The sequence below is a fragment of the Temnothorax longispinosus genome, chromosome 8 (assembly GCF_030848805.1).
Source record: "Temnothorax longispinosus isolate EJ_2023e chromosome 8, Tlon_JGU_v1, whole genome shotgun sequence".
NCBI lineage: Eukaryota > Metazoa > Arthropoda > Insecta > Hymenoptera > Formicidae > Temnothorax > Temnothorax longispinosus.
Window position 1 is genome coordinate 9,835,332 of NC_092365.1, and position 21,116 is coordinate 9,856,447.

A 21,116-nucleotide genomic window follows, 5' to 3' on the forward strand; every position below is an offset into this window, starting at 1 on the left:
TTTTCCGCCCTTGGTAATTAAAATCCGTCCATACCAATTTTGGACAGATGGGGGGTAAAAGTGACGTGGATTGTCCTTACCTCCCATCTGTCCAAAATTGGTATGGACGGATTTTAATGACTAAGGGCGGAAAATGTTCGTCTTGAAAAGAGCTTTCGAAAGGCGTGTAGCATATATGCGCAATTCAACATGGCGTCATAGTTATGGCTGCTTAAAGGGATAAATTCAAAATTTCAGATTCAACATGACGCCATGTTGAATTGCGCATATATGCCACACGCCTTTCGAAAGACGAACATTTTCCGACCTTATAGTCATTAAAATCCGTCCATACCAATTTTGGACAGATGGATGGGGAGTAAAAGTGACGTGGATTGTCCCATATATATATATTGTTGCGCCCGCGCTGAGACACCCGTTGCACGAACGAAAGTCGAAGATCGTCCCTGACGACCAGCTGTTTATTGATATCTATTTACTACGATTTGTTGTTGTTTGTTCTGAGCCTTCGTCTCCGAGCGGACGTGACAGCTCGATTCTGTGTTTTAATCAGTTTGCTCTAATAAACGAGTCTTTCCATTCCTAACATTGTGTCGCCTCATTGACCGCGAGTGCCGGTTGCGCGAGTGAGTGAGAGTGCGAGCGGTGAGGCGCGAACGCGGACTCGGCGAGCGCAACATTTTTGGGGGCTCGTCCGGGATAGGACGGGGGAAGAGATTAGACGAGCGACGGACGAGACGATGACGACGGCGCCGACGAGAAAGAGGGCTCGGGCAGGCACCCCAGAGTCTCCCGCAGAAACGACGTTGCAGGCCGCTCAACAGGAGTTACGCCAGCTGCGAGAGGAGCAAGCACGGAAGGAAGCGGAATTCGCAGCGACGTTGCTACGGCAGGAAGAGAAGCTCCTGCGTCTTAACCAGCCAAGTCCTTCTGGGTTAAGAGCTACCGGAGACTTTTGGGGTCGCGAGTTGCAAACGCGGAGGATGGAGATGCTTGCACTGATTTGGGCTATAAGCTTGAGCTTATACCCAAACGGCGATATATTCGATGGGACAGTTTTGCTGCGAAAATTCTTCTCGCAATTTAATGTAATCGCGCGCGCGAATCGCTGGGGGGACGCAACGAAAACTATGATGTACGTTGGCCTCTTGCTTACGGGGAAAGGTGCGTTCAATGGCTGTTTCAATTTTAGTATCAATAGAAGACGTCGAAGAGCTCGCGGAATTAAAAGAAATAAAATTGCGTTTTGGAGAGGGAAACATGTCGCAAAATTTTAAGAAAAATTCTGAAAAGGGTAAAATGTTAGGAATAAATTAAGATTGTGTTGTTCCTTGTTACTGCGTGTTGTGTTTTGTTCTTCCTCAGAGGTAAGTCTACGGATCTAGGAGAAGATCTCACCTACCGCTTCGCAAATCACCTGCGAAATTTCTTCGAAGGAGAACCTTTTTTTAAAAAAGAAGACCGCCTGCTTACGGTTTTTGACCCGTGGTTTTCCCGTGAGCCATAGGGCAAATGCCGGGCGGGGATCTGGGGAGCCCTGCGGGGCGCAGGGTCTACGGGAAGTTTCCCCCCCCCTTGTCCGAAGATTAGAAGAAGGAGCGGCGACGACCGGACGACGACCGAGAAAGACGACGACTTCGCGTGCGAACTCTGAAGCGGAGCCTTGAGGGAGAAGGTGGAAGAGGGTTGCCCTGGAGTCGGCGAAGGGGAGCCTGGCCAGTTCCCTCTCAAAGAATCGAATGGGGACCTCTTCTGGTACCGGCTGGGAAGAGGACGTCGTATTCAGAGCTGAGCGGATTGAGCCCGGTAAGGGTCGGCGTCCGGTAACCCGTAGCAGCAGCTCGGGGAGGGCAGGAAGCCGACCTGGTGCCCTGGAGTTTGCAAAGAAGATGCGAGTCCGGAACTTCGGGCGGATTGGGCTGGAAAAGGATCGGCGCCCGGTAACCCGTAGCAGCAGCTCGGGGTAGGGCAGGAAGCCGACTTGATGCCCTGGAGTCTGCGCCGAAGAAGAGCCGTGTCTCCTGAAAACTGCCCTCCAGGATTGTCGGGACGACAATCTTAAAGAAGGGGGGCAGTGTTGCGCCCGCGCTGAGACACAAGTTGCACGAACGGAAGTCGAAGATCGTCCCTGACGACCAGCTGTTTATTGATATCGATTTACTACGATTTGTTGTTTTTTTGTTCTGAGCCTCCGTCTCCGAGCGGACGTGACAGCTCGATTCTGTGTTTTAATCTGTTTGCTCTAATAAACGAGTTTTTCCATTCCTACATTGTGTCGCTTCATTGACCGCGAGTGCCGGTTGCGCGAGTGAGTGAGAGTGCGAGCGGTGAGACGCGAACGCGGACTCGGCGAGCGCAACAATATATATATTAATACTAGATTTTTCGCCCGCGCTTCGCGCGGGCTCAAAATCTATTTCCCTCTCCCCAAACTCACTCATTAATTAGGAGCACCTTTGATATTCTTTCTCCTCAAACTCTAATCTACATCTCTTCGAATTCTTTTTTAAAAAATAAAAAATAATAGATAATATAATGGATGCAGATTAGCATATTGTCAAATGTTTCAAAAGTGTTATATTAAAGTCTTTAAATTTTATTTTTGCTCCTGCCTCACGCGTTTTCACCCTCCGTTGACCCACCATTAATAACTCTCTTTTATTTTCTTTCATTTTATTTTCTTTTTTCGCAATTATCAAAAAATTAGAAAAATTTTGGCACTGGTTTCAAGAAAATCAATTCTTAATGAAAAATTATCCATTAATAAAGAAATAAACTTATCCTCCAAAAATTAAAAAAATTTTGACTTTTATTTCATATATAATTTTTTAAGATTTGGTCAATTAATACCCAAAAAATTGGAAAAATTTTGTAACCGGTTCCCAAAAAAATCGGTAACAAAAAATTATACACTTTATAGCAAACCCCAGAAAATTCTACCTTTATTTCATATACAATTCTTTGAAATTCGATCAATTAACTCCCGAAAAATTTGAAAAATTTCGTAACCGGTTTCCACAAAAATTGGTAACAAAAAATTATCCATAAAAAAAATTTATCTTGATATCTCAAAATTTATGGAAATTGGAGCAGAAATCGGAAACCCCTTTATTATTAGCAATTTTTCTATAAACTCATCGTAGCCATCCTCAAAAAATTAGAAAATTTTGAAACCGGTTTCCAAAAAATCGGTTATAAAAAATTATACACATCTTCGCCATCCCCAAAAAATTAGAAAAATTTGGGCATTGTTTTTAAAAAAGTAATGAAAAATTATCTTTAAAAAAATTCAGCTAATATCTCAAAATTTGAGGAAATTAGAACAATCACGTACCTACATTTTTTTAAACAAAAATCGAAAACCCCTTTAGAAAAATTGGAAAAACTTCGTAACCGGTTTCAAGAAAATCAATTCATTAATAAAAAATTAAACTTATCCTCCAACAATTAAAAAAATTTTGACACACGACTCCTATTTTATATATAATTCTTTAAGATTTGGTCAATTAATTCCCGAAAAATTTCAAAAAATTTGTAACCGGTAACGAAAAATTATACACTTTATAGCAATCCCGGGGAAATTCTACCTTTATTTCATATGTAATTCTTTAAGATTCAATTATTTTCCGAGAAATTGGAAAAATTTTGTAACCGATTTCCAAAAAGATCGGTAACGAAAAATAATACACTTTATATCACTCCCCAGAAAATTCTACCTCTACTTCATATACAATTATTTAAAATTCGGTCAATTAGTTGCCGAAAAAATGGAAAATTTTCTGATACCGATTTCCCCAAAGATCGGTAACGAAAAATTATACACTTTATGGCAGTCCCGGGAAATTCTACCCCTACTTCATATAATTCTTTAAGATTCGGTCAATTAATTTCCGAAAAATTGGAAAAATTTTGTAACCGGCTTCCAAAAAGATCGGTAACGAAAAATTATACACTTTATAGCACTCCCCGGAAAATTCTACCGCTTTTTCATATATAATTCTTTTAAATTCGGTCAATTATTTCCCGAAAAATTTGAAAAAATTTCAGAACCGGTTTCCAGAAAATCGGTAGCAAAAAATTGGCCGCGACATTTTCATCTCCGGGAAATTCTACCCCTGTTTCATATACTTTTGGTAAAAATTTGGTCCACTAACGAATGAGTAGTTCGCGTACATACAGACAGACAGACAGACAGACAGACGTGACTTATATATATAGATAAAATTTTATATAGTTTCACCGAAACCCAATTTTTGTAAGGATATGGCGAGTCCTTTATATATATATATATATATATATATATATATATATATATATATAAAGGAAGATGTCCTGACTGACTGACTGACTCATCAACGCCCAGCCCAAACCCCTGAATCGAATTTTTACCAAAAGTATATGAAATAGGGGTAGAATTTTTCGGGGAGTGCCACTATGTGTATAATTTTTTGTTACCAATTTTCTGGAAGCCGGTTTTTCTAATTTTTCTAATTTTTCGGGAAATAATTGACCTAATGTCAAAGAATTCGGTTTTAACATGAATTTTTTTTATTAAGCGGTTTGATAGATCATGGCATACTTTTTTTGTAAACTTTTTGAATTTATGCAATATCTTCAAAATTGAAGAAAATATAGTACACGAAAGTGTGCTGTGACGTCATACTTTATATAAGAAATGACGTCATACCTTTTGAAGTTGCCGTCATCAAAGAAACTTTAGCAAGCTATAACTTTCTCAAATTTAGGTTTTTTTTTTAAATTCAAAAAGTACTAAAAATCGGCTTAGATTCTCTACATTAGTTTATGGATACCGCTTAATAAATAATTGACCGAATTTTAAGGAATTGTATATAAAACAGGGGTAGAATTTCCCGGGAAGTGCTATAAATTGTATAGTTTTTTGTTACCGATCTTTTTGGGAACCGGTATCTTTTTGGAAATCGGTTACAAAATTTTTCCAATTTTTTAGGAAATAATTGAGTGAATCTCAAATTGTATACAACAGAATTGAACTTCAGTCGATAAAAAAGTAATATTTTTCAATTTATAGGATTTGAGAGAGAGAGGGGGGAGAGAAGGAGGGAGGGAGAGAGAGAGGGAGGGGGAAGAGAGAGGGGAAGAGAGGGGGGAGAGAGGGGGGAGAGGGAGAGAGAGAGAGAGAGAGAGAGAGAGAGAGAGAGAGAGAGAGAGAGAGATTGAGCTTTATTAGCCTTTTCGGCTATTTTTTACATAAAATATCCTTAAATTAATTCCTCTACATGAGGTACAATATATTTTCTTAACCTACGTTTGAAAGGCTCAATTCTTTCGCATTGCTTAATTTCTAACGGTAGGGCGTTATACATATTCAAACCTTCATAAAATAGACTTTTCTGTACGCTTCTCGTCCTGCGATATTGAATTCTAATATTCTCAGCCTGCCTCGTTTGCCGTCCACTCACATCTACTATTTCTATCCTATTACTTAAATGTTTTGGCATTATGCCTCTTACTATCTTAAAATTAAAAATACATACATTGTACATTATCCTCTGTCTTACATTCATAAACTTAAGGGTTTGCAGCATCAATTCTACCTTTGTATATCGCGAGCATTGCAGCATGACTCTCAGGGCACGGTTTTGTGCCACTTGCAGTCGATTCAGTTGCGTTTCACCCATGACTACTAACATCGTTGCGCAATATTCAAAGTGAGGCGCTATGATAGACTTATACACAGTACATCGAGTGTACGCCGATATATCATTTTCTATTCTATTCAGAAAACTCACTTTTTTCCCTATTTTCTTTAACATATAATCACAGTGATTTTCCCAACGGAGTTTACTATCGATCATTACACCCAGATGTTTCGTCATCTCGACACGCTCAATTATAGTTCCATCCAAACTTTTTACTATTATGTCTGTTTTTATTTCTTTCCTTATACTTCTAATTATCATATATTTGGTCTTATCTGCATTCATTTTTAACATATTCACATTCATCCATTCTTTAAGTATACCGAGCATTGTATTTAGTTTTATTTCTAATTCCTCACAACTTTCTCCTGTTACACTGGCGGTCGTGTCATCTGCAAATAATCTAAATATACTTCCCTCCGGACAGACTTTAACTATATCATTTATATACAAAATAAACAATAGAGGTCCTAATAGTGATCCCTGTGGCACGCCATATACTGTCTCAATTATTTTAGAACATATATCATTGAATCTAACTTGCTGCTTTTTATTACTTAAATACGATATTATCCATTCCAGTACCACTCCTCTTATTCCATACTGATATAATTATTCCACTAATCTTATCCTATCTATTGTCTCAAACGCTCTTTTGAGATCCAGGAATAACACCCCCACCATTTTTTTCTCCTTAATTATCAACTTTCATTCCTCGATAAAACTTTGAATTGCTGTCTCACACGACTGCTGTTTCCTAAATCCCGATTGGTATTCGGTTATTATTTCATCGTCTTCTAGAAATTTTTACAACTAAATCTAATACTTTTTCATATATCGGTAACATATTAATCGATCTATACTCGCTCGCTTTTTTTGGTTTGTTCACCTTTGGTATCGGTATTATCGTGAATGTTTTCCATCCTTCTGGAAATTTACCTGTCCTAAGTGAATCATTTATTACCCCTACAAACTCATCTTTTATCACAGGTAGCACCATTTAGTTAGATAGAAAGAGAGAGGGGGGAGAGAGAGGGGGAGAGAGAGGGGGGAGAGAGAGAGAGAGAGATAGATAGATAGATAGATAATCTTTATTAAGCCCGAGCATAAGCTATAGGGCAAATTTATAACATAGCCATAATACATTTGTTGTAGGTAAACATAAGTGACATGCCACTTATGATTGTACGCAAGAATATAAACAAAAGCAAAAAATTAAAGGCGAAAGTTGATGTGAGCTTGAAACTAGAAGGAGACAAGTCGCAGAGTGATAGCTACCAATAGGGTAGAAGTTAGATGAAGCTTATGAAAATAGTTACGTCTAATATCACAAAGAATAAATCAACTGAAACATGTTTAATATACATATATTTATGTTTAAATATTCAAGCTCAACTCATTAACACTTAACTATTTGACGCATGTATTGTAAAGTAACAGTAGTATATGTAAAATATTTAACACTATGTACAGAATACCTGAAACTACAATTTTGCTCTAGATCCAGATTATGTCGGTACACAACGCGATACAGCCATTCTAACTCACACAGACTTGGATTCGGATTCGAGTAGAAATGACCGTAGAAGGCTCTTGAAGGATACAAGAGAAGATGCCGATGTAATGCTGGACGGTAGTGACTGCCAGAAATATATGGACGAGATATGGAAAGAATTCCTATATGTGACGGTTCTATGAGCAGGCAGATAGAATGTTTGAGAAGAGGCGGCACGTCGTTCCGATCTCCTGAGCGATGGATTAGACGGGGTAAAGAGCTCACGTAAATATAATGGAGAACGCATGTGTATGATTCGATACATCATGCATCCGAGGAAGTAAAGCCTTCTGTTCTCAACTCGGAGCCAGCCAAGTCTCCGCCTATACGGAGTAATATGTACGTCACGCCTGAGATTGAAGATGAATCGTATACTGCAGTTTACCAACCTCTGAAGTTTAATATTGAGCTCGCTGGTTAGGCTATGATATACCAAACAGCAGTAATCGATATGAGGCAAGACCAAGGTGACTACAAGCTTTACTCTCAATGCAGTAGAAAGACTGTTTTTATTGAACTTGATTTTATAATGCATTATGAGCTTTGCGTGAGACAAGCGAAATATGCTTTCTCCAAGAAAGATCAGATGTGAAGATCACCCCCAAATTCCTCACCTCAGTCACGAAAGGCAAGAGCACTGTCATGGTTGTGCATGGTTTAAGGTTGAAGGTTGTTGTAGGGATAGTGAAAACCCCTAGGCGGCGTTGAGGGGCGTGGGCGTGAGTCAGAGAGTCAGAGTGAGCGTTAAGAACAGTCGAGTCGAGACACGAGGTCCCCAGAGACACGCATTATAAAACACAGTTATCTAATAAAGACTGATTATAATCTTAAGTGTGATCTTATTAAAACCACGCTTATTACATGGCGCTGCGGCATACGAATGGATGTGCATGAAGATTGAAGAAAAATAGTAATATTACGATAGAATTGAAGAAGCTTCGAAAAAAAAAAAATCAGAATGGCGACCAGGGAAGCGAGCAGGGCCTCGGCAACGACGATGAATACGATACAAATGACGGGATTAAAACCCCCGGAAAAATTAACAAGTCTGACAGCAGAAGGCTTCATCAAGTGGAAGCAACGATTCGAGATCTACCGGATAGCCTCAGGAGTCGATAAAGTACCGAGTGAAGTACAAGTGGCATTGCTGCTACACTGTATAGGTGACGCATGTATAGACGTATACAACACGTTCACACTCAGCGAAGAAGAGAGAAAGAACTTCAATACGGTGTTAAAAAAATTTGAAGAGTATTTTGTGCCGGTAAAGAACGAAAGTGTAAATTCGCATCTGTTTTTCACCCGAAATCAACAACCAGGGGAAATGTTCGATGCGTATCTAACAGAACTGAAAAAATTAAGCACTGAGTGTAATTTTGGAACACTAAATGACCGTTTAATTAGAGATCGCATAGTAGCAGGTATCATCAATAAAAGATTAAAGGACAGACTACTACGTGAAAGTGATCTAACGCTACAGAAAACAGTGCAAATATGTAAAGCGGCAGAACTAGCAGAACAACAGGTGAAACAGTTTGAACCAACGACGGAGATAGCAGTTATCAAGCAGAAAGAAAGACCCGGGAAATCGCAGAAGCAACAGGCGAAAGGTGGCGCAATGAGCAAGGGCCAGCAGAGCAAGATGGCGGCAAAACATCGAACTTCGACAGACGCACCACAGGGAGAGCGACAGTGTCAACGATGCGGATACAGTCATCAGTACAAGAATTGTCCAGCATATAACAAAGAATGTATAAATTGCGGTAAAAAAGGACATTTTATGAAAATGTGTAAAAGCAAAAAATCGATCAAGATTGTAAACGCGGATAGTAATAATACGAGCAATGACAACTACGACGAATTATTAGTAGATTGGATAAGTGTAGATTCGATTGATGCGAGGAAAGAATGGGTACAGCAGTTAAAACTAGAAGAGTATAAGGATAAAAAAATATCGTTCAAAATTGATACAGGAGCGCAGTGTAATATATTGCCATTAGAAACTTGTAAGAGGATAGGAATAAAAGAATACACAAAGTCAAATGTAGTATTGAGAAACTATAACGGAGAAAAAATTAAAACGGTAGGGAAAGTGTTATTAAAATGTAGGTTAGATAAAACCAGTAAAAAAGTAGAGTTTCAAGTCTTTGAGGGCAAAGGTGTGCCAATTTTAGGGTTAGAAAGTTCGTGTGAATTTAATTTGATAAAAAGAGTGCACCCTCAAGATGAACAGATAAATGTAGATGTTCATGAAATGTCAGCATCAAATAAAGATGTAAAAAGTGAAATATTAAAGAAATATGCGGAAGTGTTTCAAGGATATGGTAAAATAAAAAACTATCAATATAAAATAGAATTAAAAGAGGGTAGTGTAGGTAAAGTAGAGCCCTGTAGACATGTGCCATTTAGATTAACAAATAAGTTGAGAAATGAATTGAAAAAGATGGAAGATGCAGGTATAATTTCAAAAATAGAGAAACCAACAGATTTTGTAAATTCGCTGGTAATTGTGAATAAATCAGACGAAACGTTAAGAGTTTGTTTAGACCCACAGTATTTAAACACATGTATAAAAAGAGAGTATGTTCAATTACCGACAGTTGAGGAAATAGCGGCAAAAGTAAAGAAAGCAAAATATTTTACCAAGTTAGACGCGAATAAAGCTTTTTGGCAAATTGAATTAACAGAAGAATGTAGAGAGTACACGACGTTTAATACGCCCTTTGGCAGATACTATTTTAATAGATTACCGTATGGGATTTGTTCGAGTCCAGAAGTATTTTATAGAGTATTTAGTCAAATTTTTGAAGGGATTGAAAATGTAGGAATTTATGCGGATGATATGGTAATATGGGCAGAAACTATAGAAGAGCTAATGAGAATAATGGATAAAGTTTTCAAAAGAGCACAAGAATATGGAATAAAGTTCAACGCGGAAAAATGTATTTTTAATGTAAATAAAGTCAGATATTTAGGACATATATTAACGGGAAATGGTATAGAAATAGATAAGGAGAAAGTTCAGACAATTGAAAAAATGAGCGTATCAAAGAATAAAAAAGAGTTGCTAACGTTTTTAGGCACAGTAAATTACGTATCAAAATTTATACCAGATTGTGCCCAGTTAACTAGTAGTTTAAGACAACTTATAAAAAAAGATGTGCCATTTGTATGGGGAACAGCACAACAAGAATCGTTTGCAAAATTAAAAGAGGTGTTATGTAGTCCTCCGGTTCTTGCGTATTTTGATGTAAATAAACCGATAACATTAAGCGTAGATGCGTCAAGTGAAGGATTAGGCTGTGCAATATTACAAGAAGAAAGACCAGTGGCTTATGGGTCAAGAGCATTAACACAGACAGAAAAAATGTATAGTCAGATAGAAAAAGAGTGCTTGGCCATATTGTTTGGTTGTATAAAGTTTAGACAATACTTATTTGGTCAAAAATTTGTAGTAGAAACAGACCATAACCCACTGATCTCGATTTTTAAAAAGCCATTAAATAAATGTCCTCCTAGACTACAAAGAATGCGTATAAGTTTACAAAACTTTGATATACAGTTAAAGTATGTACCGGGAAAAAAGTTGGTACTAGCGGATCATCTAAGTAGATCGCATTTAAGAACAACCGATTCTTCGGAGGAAGAAAAAATTGAAGCATATGTATTCTTTGTGGAGCAAAGCTTCAATATAACAGATGTAAGGTTAAATGAACTAAGAATGGAAACAGAGAAAGATAAAGAACTACAGGAAGTAATAAAGTATATTAGAAACGGATGGCCGGAAAATAAACGCGAACTAACAGAAGTAGTAAAGCCGTATTTCTCGTTCAAAGAAGAACTCACTGAGAGTAATGGTTTAGTGTTAAAAAATACTTGTATAATAGTACCGAAAGTATTGAGAAGACTTATGCTATCAAAGATACATTATGCTCATTTTGGTAAAGAGAAATGTAAAGCGATGGCCAGGAAGTCGTTATTTTGGCCAGGAATGTCCAAACAGATAGAAGATCTCGTAAGTAATTGTGATTTATGTAAAAGCTATCAGAGAGATAATAGTAAAGAACCAATGGTAGAGAAGGAAATTCCGGAAGAACCGTGGGAAGTTTTAGCTACAGACATCTTCTATTTGTTAGGAAAACAGTTTATACTAGTAGTAGATACGTACAGTAAATTTGTAGAGATAAGTGATCTAGAGGACCTAACTACAGAAACGACCATAAAGGCTTTAAAAGAAATGTTTGCTAGGTTCGGGATACCAAAAATTTTGTACACTGATTCGGGAACTCAGTACACAAGTGGCAGATTTGCAGAGTTTGTAAAGGAGTGGGGCATTAAACATATAATCACTACTCCTAAACATCATCAATCAAATGGTCTCGCAGAAAGACACATACAAACGCTAAAAAGAATTTTGAAAAAGACCATTCAAGAAGGGAAAGATAAGGAGATGGCGTTGTTACAGTATAGGAATATGCCAATTGAACAAAATGGGTTTACCCCAGCGGAACTGGTGTATGGCAGGAGAATAAGAAATTCGATACCAAGCTATAACTGTAAGAATAGAGTAGAGACAGAGCAGTTTGCGGATATACTAAGAAAGCGTCAGGCGCAGCAGAGGAGTTATTATGACAGAGGTGCGAGGTTACTTCCAGAGTTTAAGATAGGGGATACAGTCAAGATACACACTGAAAACAAACTAGTACCACATCAAAGTGGAATTGTATTAGGAATGGATTCAAATCCAAGAACATACCAAATAAAAACAGAGCAGGGTCAGTTGATTAAACGGAATAGGAAAGATTTATCAAAAGGTTTAACATTTAACGAACATAAATATGATCTGGAAGAAACACCGCTGTCAAGTCAGTCCGTTGCTGAGCCTATAAAGGATCAAACAGGTGTTCAAGAGAGCGGTAGGCTACCAACTATAAGTACACCTTACGTGTCAACGAGATCAGGCAGAGTTATAAAAAAGCCAGCGTACTTAAGCGATTATGTGTGCGTAGTTAATAAGAAATTGGTCATTTAAAAAAAAAATATATATATATATATATCTATAAAATAAAAAGGGGAAGATGTCATGGTTGTGCATGGTTTAAGGTTGAAGGTTGTTGTAGGGATAGTGAAAACCCCTAGGCGGCGTTGAGGGGCGTGGGCGTGAGTCAGAGAGTCAGAGTGAGCGTTAAGAACAGTCGAGTCGAGACACGAGGTCCCCAGAGACACGCATTATAAAACACAGTTATCTAATAAAGACTGATTATAATCTTAAGTGTGATCTTATTAAAACCACGCTTATTACAAGCACATTGTCTACAATGACAGGCGGAAGAGTGTCGAGGTTGATATTGCTAACATATGTCCTGCTCCCAAATACCATGACGTTGGATTTAGACGGATTAACTCTGAGACCATTTGAGCGAGCGTAATCAAAGATAGCATTAGCATTTTTGGTGATAAGAGAGAGAGGGGGAGAGAGAGAGAGAGGGGGGAGAGATAGACAGACGATAGATGATCTTTATTAAGCCCAAGCATAAGCTATAGGGCAAATTCATAACATAGCCATAATACATATGTCGCAGTATAATCATAAGTAACATGCCACTTAAGACTCTAAGCAAAAATATAAACAATAGCGAAACCTAAAAGACGGAAGTTGATGTGAGTTCTAAAAGAAGACAAGACGCATACATGTTCATGATTAAATATTCGAACTCAACTCATCAACGCTTATTTGACGCATGTATTATAATATAACGTTAATTTATAGAAAATACTTAACAATATGTACAGAATACTTAATACTAAATACTTAATACTTAATATTACATTATGCTCTCGATCAAGTTTATATCAGTACACAACACAATAGGCCGTTCTAACTCTACTCAGACTCAGATTCAGACGCCAGTAAAAATGACCGTAGAAGGCTCTTGAAAGATACAAGAGAGGATGCCGATGTAATGCTAGACGGTAGTGATTGCCAGAAATATATGGACGAGGTATGGAAGGAATTCCTATATGTGACAGTTCTATGAGCAGGCAGATTAAATGTTTGAGAAAAGGTGGCATGTCGTTCAGATCTCCTGAGTGATGGATCAAGCTGGGTAAAGAGATCACGTAAATATGATGGAGAACGCATGTGAATGGTTCGATACATCAGGCAGCCAAGGAAATACAGCCTTCTGTTCTCAACCCTGAGCCAGCCAAGTCTCCACCTATACGGAGTAATATGTACGACATGCTTGAGATTGAAGATGAACCTTATGCAACAATTTACCAGCCTCTGGAGTTTAGTGTTGAGCTCACCAGTTAGACTGTGATATACTAAACAGCAGTAATCTATGTGAGGCAAGACCAAGGTGACAACAAGCTTTACTCTTAATGCGGTAGAAAGACTGTTTTTGTTGAACTTAATTTTATGTGACGCATTATAAGCTTTACGTGAGACGAGTGAAATATGCTTCCTCCACGAGAGATTTGGTGAAAAGATCACCCCCAAGTTCCTCACCTCAGTCACAAAAGGCAGGGGCCCCACATTTACAATAACTGGCGGAAGCATCGTCCGCAAACATCATATGATCCGAGTAGCACAAGACACAATCTATGTCATTCACGTAGCTCTTAACGTAGAGGGAGAACAAATGAGGACCCAACACGGAACCCTGAGGTACGCCACCCCACGTAAACTGCCAGCTGAAAAATTTACCAGTCTCTTCAACAACTGCCTGAGACCTTCCAGTCAGATATGAGAAGAGCCATGCCAGAACGGCATCAGAAAAACCCAACGCCTTCAACTTTATGAGAAGTCGAAGGTGCGAGACCATGTCAAGGGCCTTGCTGAAATCAAATAATACCATGATTGTGATCAACCCCTCGTCAATACCTTTCTTTATGTCGTCACAGACTCGCAAGAGAGCAGCCTGGGTGTTATGATCAGGTCGGTATGCTGACTGTCTGGGATTTAAGAGATTATGATCGTCTAGATAGTGTGCAATCTGCGAGGCAACAATCTTTTCGAGGATCTTCGACAGCTCAGGCAGATTAGCAATTGGTCTTGTATCGGACGGAGACAATGGAATACGGACTTTAGAGAGAGGGTGGATCAGAGCACGCTTTCATTGAGACGGAAACGCTGAGGTCTCGAGTGATCTATTCAATAATTCCACGAGCCATGGGCCTATAACAGACCAAGCAATCCGCAGAACAAACATTGGAATACCATCCGAGCCCGATGCGTAGGAGTGAAGAGGTCTATCCGCAAGAAGTTTAAAGACATCATTAGGCGTTACGGTAGAAAAGTTAAACTCCGGACGCTGGGACGGTCTGACAACCTGGGCAGTGGCTAAGACAAAGTCCCCATAAGTACACGGCGATTGAGCATCATATACGGAAGTAAAATACGCGTTCAGCTGGTCAGACGTAAAAACGTGCAGAGGAGAAACTAAAGTCGATTTGACCAATCCAAGACGCGTCAGCTCTCTCCATAGCTTGCTTGAATCAGTGATCTTTATTAAGGAGTTGAACTGGAACTCCTTAATAGAGAGAGAGAGAAAGGGGGAGAGAGAGAGATTGATTGATTGATTGATATTTATTATGCCATAGTCAAGACTTTAGGCAAGTAATGAATAATAGGATGATACACGTGATGTAAACAGCAAAATATAAAAGACAGAAGTTGATATGAGTTAGAAACTAAGAAAGATACAAGACGCAGTGTGATAGCTACCAATAAAGCAGTAAGTAAAAATGGAAATAATGAAAATAATATTAACGTTTGATATCGCGAAAGAATAATAATGTTATTTCTATTCTTAATTAATGCTTCCTTACATGCTATAAAACTAAATAATTCGAATGAAACGTGCTTAAACATACATATTCATTATGATTATGTTACATCACATACCCAGATTTCATTGAACAAGTATAAATTATCTGAAGTACTGTTGAAGAATCATGTATCAACGAAAATTCCGTCGTTGTGCTCTCTCGAACAAAAAACAAACAAGCACAGTAACAACTGTGCCGCAATTAACACGTAGAACTACGTCTATTAGAATAAATAATTTTTGGGATTTTGGATAGTGCGACTTTTTCAGCGGTTATGTTCTTCTGATACTTTGTTAATTTGTCGAAAACATTTGCAAAAACATTTAGCTTACATCGAGAGCTTTCAAAAACTATATAATAAAGTATATTTTCCTTTAATACTTTTCGAGAACAAACCCATATCGAAAAATTAACCACGAAAACATTTAGCTTACATCAAGAGCTTTCAAAAACTATATAATAAAGTATATTTTTCTTTAATACTTTTCGAGAAAAAGAAAACGTTGCATGAAAACGTTGCAAGAAAACGTTGCATGAGAACGTTGCATGAAAACGTTGCAAGAAAACGTTGCAGTCATACCCCCATACCCCCCGAGAAAGACGTAGTTCTACGTCAAAAAACATGAAAAATGTAACCACATGAACTGGAACTGTGTAGAACTTTCTTAAGCCTAAGGAGATTACCAAGTTAAACATTAAGTGAAAAAGCTTATCGTAATATTATAATCATTAGCTTGATATTTCGTATAGTGGTGAAAAGAAAGGCTCGCATGTGCCGTCACGAATGTCAAGAATAACGAGATCATCGGAAATATATGAGTAAAGCCAGGACTCGGGAATTGAAATAATATGGAAAAAAAATTTGACGCTAGGAAGGCCTGAATCGACTCAAGATGGGCAGGGAGAGCTGGCATTGATATGAGCAATCCTAAGATCATCATGAGAAGCAGCAGGAACCCAGCTCAAATTCGCCATAATAGGTCACAGAAGCTCAGTCAAATCAGCCTGTGAAGTTATCGGTATAGGAGGCTGACCATGATCCCTGCGGACAAAGATCTGACCGTTCCTGCTCCACACATATGCTTAAATGAAGACTGTTTTGCTTTAATTCTAGTTCGACGTAACAGATTGTAGAGAGAGAGAGGGGGAGAAAGAGAGAGAGAGGGGAGAGAGAGAGGGGGAGAGAGAGAGAGAGAGAGAGAGGGGGGAGAGAGAGAGAGAGAGAGAGGGGGAGAGAGAGAGAGAGAGAGAGACGGAAATTGGGTTTCGGTGAAATTAGCTGAAGCTTTGGAAATAAATAGTTTATGTAATGCTAATTAAAAGTCACAATGGACAAGATTCACAATAATCAACCGTTTAGATGCTATCAGCGTTCAAAGGTCGAAGGTCATGAGATATTATTTTAGTAATATTATGGGACAGTGAATTGCGGTGAAATTGTCTGAAACTTTAGAAAAATAGATAGTTTATATGATACTGATTGAAAGTTATAATAGGCAAGATTCACAATAATCGACCGTTTAAGTGCTATCAGTGTTCAAAAATCAAAAATAAGACGTTATGTCAGTACTATTGTAGGACAGTAGATTGCAATGTATTATTCTACAAAATCACACAACTTATTCTTTTTGTTAATACAAAAATATATATTTATGTGAACTATCTATTAAACTATCTATTTCCAAACTTTTAGACAATTTCACCGAAATCCACTGTCCCACAATTATAGGGCAAGATTCCGATAACCCTGGCGTCTTAATTTGATGATGGTTTCTGGTGGTACTTTTAACGCTGAACAAAAAATGTATCGTTCTTATACCATCGTTCATCATATTTTTCTTACGGGAAACGGATCCTATCAAATGCCATCTATTGGATGATCCGACATTTGTATATTCTTTTTATTTGAAAATGACTTTACTTGTTGTTAGCAATATGTTGGCAAGATGAAAGCAATGAAAGTATTTGATGGAGCATTGTAATGACGAAAGATTTACGACATAACAGTTGTTGTATTCTTGCGTGACAAATGCTGACACTTTTGTAATAGCAAAGCTGTTTGATACTCATCGTGAATCTGTCGTCAATACGTTCAACAGACGTGTTCGTTTATCCGAGTCATCTGTCGTTAACATACATTGTTATGTTTTTGCAAGATGTTTGCTGACACTGTTTGCGATAGCTAAACTGCTTGGCATTTGCCATCAATCTACCAACAATATGTTCGGTATCTGCTTGCTGTTATATAGCTACCATTTTGTCATATATTTTGTCGACAAAGGTTGTTGCACATTGACGGAAGTGTGCTAACAATTGACAATAACAAAGTATTTTTCTCATTTGCAGTTTTTCAATAAACATAATTTGTTGCCGACATTTGCAATTGCAGAAAATGTTACAGGGGACATAAAATATTATTCCTTATAAATGTTAATCGAATCCCAGAAAATAAAACTGGGTTTGACTCGAATTTTTAAGTACATATTGAATTTGATCTCATCTCTAGTTTCGAGAAATTGGAAGGAATTAAGAATCTATTAATTTTTTTCCGTTTCTACAGGTTACCAGCCAAGGTCAAATAATTGGTGCGATTGTTGCTATTGATCAAATTGTCGCTCAAGCTGCAGCAAGAATGGTTGAAATAGAGTATGAAGATTTAGAACCCATTATTATATCTATCGAGGTATTTCCTACTAATACGAAGAAATAATACTATATGTTAATTAAAATGCAATAAAGCTTGCTTTAGACAATCTATAATTCGCGTCAAATTTCGGAATAGAATTCTATTTATAATATGTTTACCGTGTATTTTTGTGTGTACATATTTTTAATTTATAAATAGAATTCTATCTTGTGAATTCTGACACAAATTATAAACAATTTTAGAAGAATCTAACAAATTTTTAACAAGATTTAACAAAGTTTTGACAAAAAGAACACAAACAAAGAATTATTTTTTGATATGTTGTTTTGATAATACTGTTCAACACCGCCTTGACATCGCTTGACATTCTATAAGTCATTTCTGGTAGATTTCTTAACGCTATAAAGTACGAATCTGACCATAAAAAAATGGCGTATTACGTCAAGTTTTTGAGAAATCCTCAGTCAATTTGCTAAAATAGGCGTTTTTGAGTTTTTGAGGCGTTACTCTTGCATGAGTTATACCTTAACAGAGTTATAATATTATAAAAAATCATTTTAATCACAAAGAATTAAAGAGATAACAGTACAAAATATTTAATTAAAATAAAATAAATAAATTTTTCTTGTAAAAAAACTTGGCGCCGCTTTTTTACTCCCGTAGCATAGATAGATAGATAGATAGAAATTATACTTTATTACCCTAAGGGGTCTAAAAGGGCGTTTTGTAAGGACGTACTCAACCTGTACATCCAATTTACAATAACTTATGATTTACATACATTGTGTTACATATAATTTTTTATCGACATATTCCTCTTCAATCCTCTTCGCTGTCTCGTTCTCCTCGGTCCTCTTTCGTTAATTGTTGGATCCTCCCTCTTCCTTTTCTGTTCTCCTCCCTCCTCCATATCGTCTCATTTCTTCTATTGCTTTCATCCATTCTTCTTCCTCTCCCTTTTCTCCCAGTGATCTCCCCACCACATCTGGCCATCCCTCTCCTTCCCACTCCTCCCATTTCGTACATTCCTCCCATATATGTTCCCATGTCTCCTCTTCCCTCCCACATATCCTGCATTTTTTATCCTTCTTATTTCCCCAGTATAGTCCCTCCCTTACTTCGTTACCAAGTCTAAATCTTGCCACTCTGCTCCATCTTGCTTCCTCCCATCCCTTCTTTAGATAATCCGGAATCCCGTTCTTCCTTATACTCTTATACCACCCATTGTACTTCGATTCTATAATCTTTTCCATCCTTTCTTGTTTCTTCTTCCATTTCTCCTTCTTCTCCAATACCTCCTCTTCTAACTCCTCATCCACTTCCACTTCTACCCCGATTCCTTCCAGACAGTCCTTTCTCTCCTGCTCCAATCTTCCTATTATTCTTCCCCTCTTCCATCTCTCTTTCATTTCTTCCAAACACTTTCTCGCTATTTCTCCTCCTTTACCTTCTTCCAGTTTTTTTTCAAACTTCCATGCTCTCTTACTTGCTCTAGCTCTCATCTTTTCCCTTTCTAGTTCATCTCTAACCATATATCCTGGCGTCCTCCAGTTTAATCTAAATACCCATCTGAGATATCTCTCATGAATACCTTCTACCTCCCTCCTTTCCTTCCATCCCTATATTTCTGCCCCGTATCCCATCACCGTCCATCAGGATGTCATATAGCCAGATCCTTCTTTTGCAGTACTTTTTCCACATCCTTTTCTCTATCCCCCACACTTCTCTCATTACTCTTGCTGGCTTCCTTCTTCTCTCTCTAATATGCGCCTCCTGTCCTCCATTCTCCTTCAACGGATACTCCAGATATTTGAACTCTTTGACCTCCTCTAACTTCTTTCCCTTCCATCTCCAGTCATACTTCTTCTTCCTTCCTCCTCCCTTTCTAAACCTCATTATCTTTGTCTTTTCTATACTCAGTGTTAAACCTTTCTTGTCTACTCCCGTAGCATTCTTCTCTAAATTATGTTTATTGTTTTTTTATTCAATCAAAAAGGTAACCACATTTTATTAATGTGGTTTAACTTCAGTACTTTATTTGAGGTCTAGCAGCGCCAAGTTTTTTTTACAAGAAAAATTTATTTATTTTATTTTAATTAAATATTTTTATTTTGTATTGTTATCTCTTTAATTCTTTGTGATTAAAATAATTCTTTATCTATACTAATATATAAAATTCTTACGGGTGGTGTATGTTTGAACGTTTTTAGAACGTTTTTAACTTAAAAACTATTGGACCAAATTTTTACCAAAAGTGTATAAAATAGGAGTAGAATTTTCCGGGGAGTGTTATAGAGTGTATAGTTTTTCGATACTGATCTTTTTGGGAACCGGTATCCGAAATTTCTTCAATTTTTCGGGAAATAATTGACCGAATCTTCCTGTGATGTTATTTTTTGACCCCTATTTATTCTTTTTGAGTAGAGACTAAATAGCAAAATAGCAAAAGTTACGCATATGAGAGTCATGCATACGAGGTCGCTAGGGAAGCCGCGGGGCATGCTAGTATATTTTATATATATATATATATATATATATTCTCTTTGCAATTGGCGCAATTTAAAGATTCATATTTTTTTTTAATATATAATTACTTAGGTTGAGTTAGGTAACTCACAAGGGAACCTCGCGAACTCGAAAATTCTGATTTTAATGAAACTTCCCACACATGTAGGGGGAGTAAAAAGATAAATTTATAAATTTTTTGTAGCGGCCCAAAGACGGTTTTAAGAGGTGAAACCACTTCTCATATTTAGAGCGGTTTTTACTTTTCTCGATATATCTCGAAAAATGCTTAAGATATCAAAAAATGTTTCAAATAAAAGTTTTATACTGAAATCTCCTATTCGACAACATTAATAAATTTTTTTAAAATAATTTTTTAAACAAATTTTTTTTTTTCAAAATTTTATTAATGTGGTTAAGATGAATTATTAGGGGACACCGGGGCGAAGTCGTCACTATTTTTTTGGTGCCGATTTTTTACAACAAAACAAATAATTTTAGTAAAATGTATACCGTTGTAAAAAGTGAACGCTTGACTACAAAATTTATACGGACATTTTTTGTCTACGTCGCTTTGTTCAACTGGTATAGAATGAAAACGACAAAGGTGCAAAAATTGAAATGTCAAAATTGCCGGCGCGGAGTCACTCCATTCTCGGACTGAATTTCAAATGAAAATTCATAATTCCGATCATGAAAATGATAGGATACATTTTATTAATTATTTTTTAATAGAAAAATGGAAACATTAATTAAAAACACGATCGCGGAAAATAATTACAAAAAAAGCGCACACATTTATGTGCCCTACGCTCGCACGAAATGCACCGTTTCTCGTCAGCTCTATTCTGTCATCTCTGAGCCCACGCAGCATATATTATCCAAGTCCTCGCCG

At 37.4% G+C, this 21,116-nt stretch overlaps 1 protein-coding gene across 1 annotated transcript in view; it reads left to right on the forward strand.

The window, feature by feature from the left end:
* The window catches only part of Ry (xanthine dehydrogenase rosy), a 169,776-nt gene that overhangs the window by 105,021 nt on the left and 43,639 nt on the right, over positions 1–21,116 (forward strand). Inside the window, exon 15 of the mRNA XM_071786769.1 lies at positions 17,630–17,752. Within this exon, the coding sequence (XP_071642870.1) occupies positions 17,630–17,752 (123 nt within the window). The remainder of the gene's footprint in view (positions 1–17,629; positions 17,753–21,116) is intronic.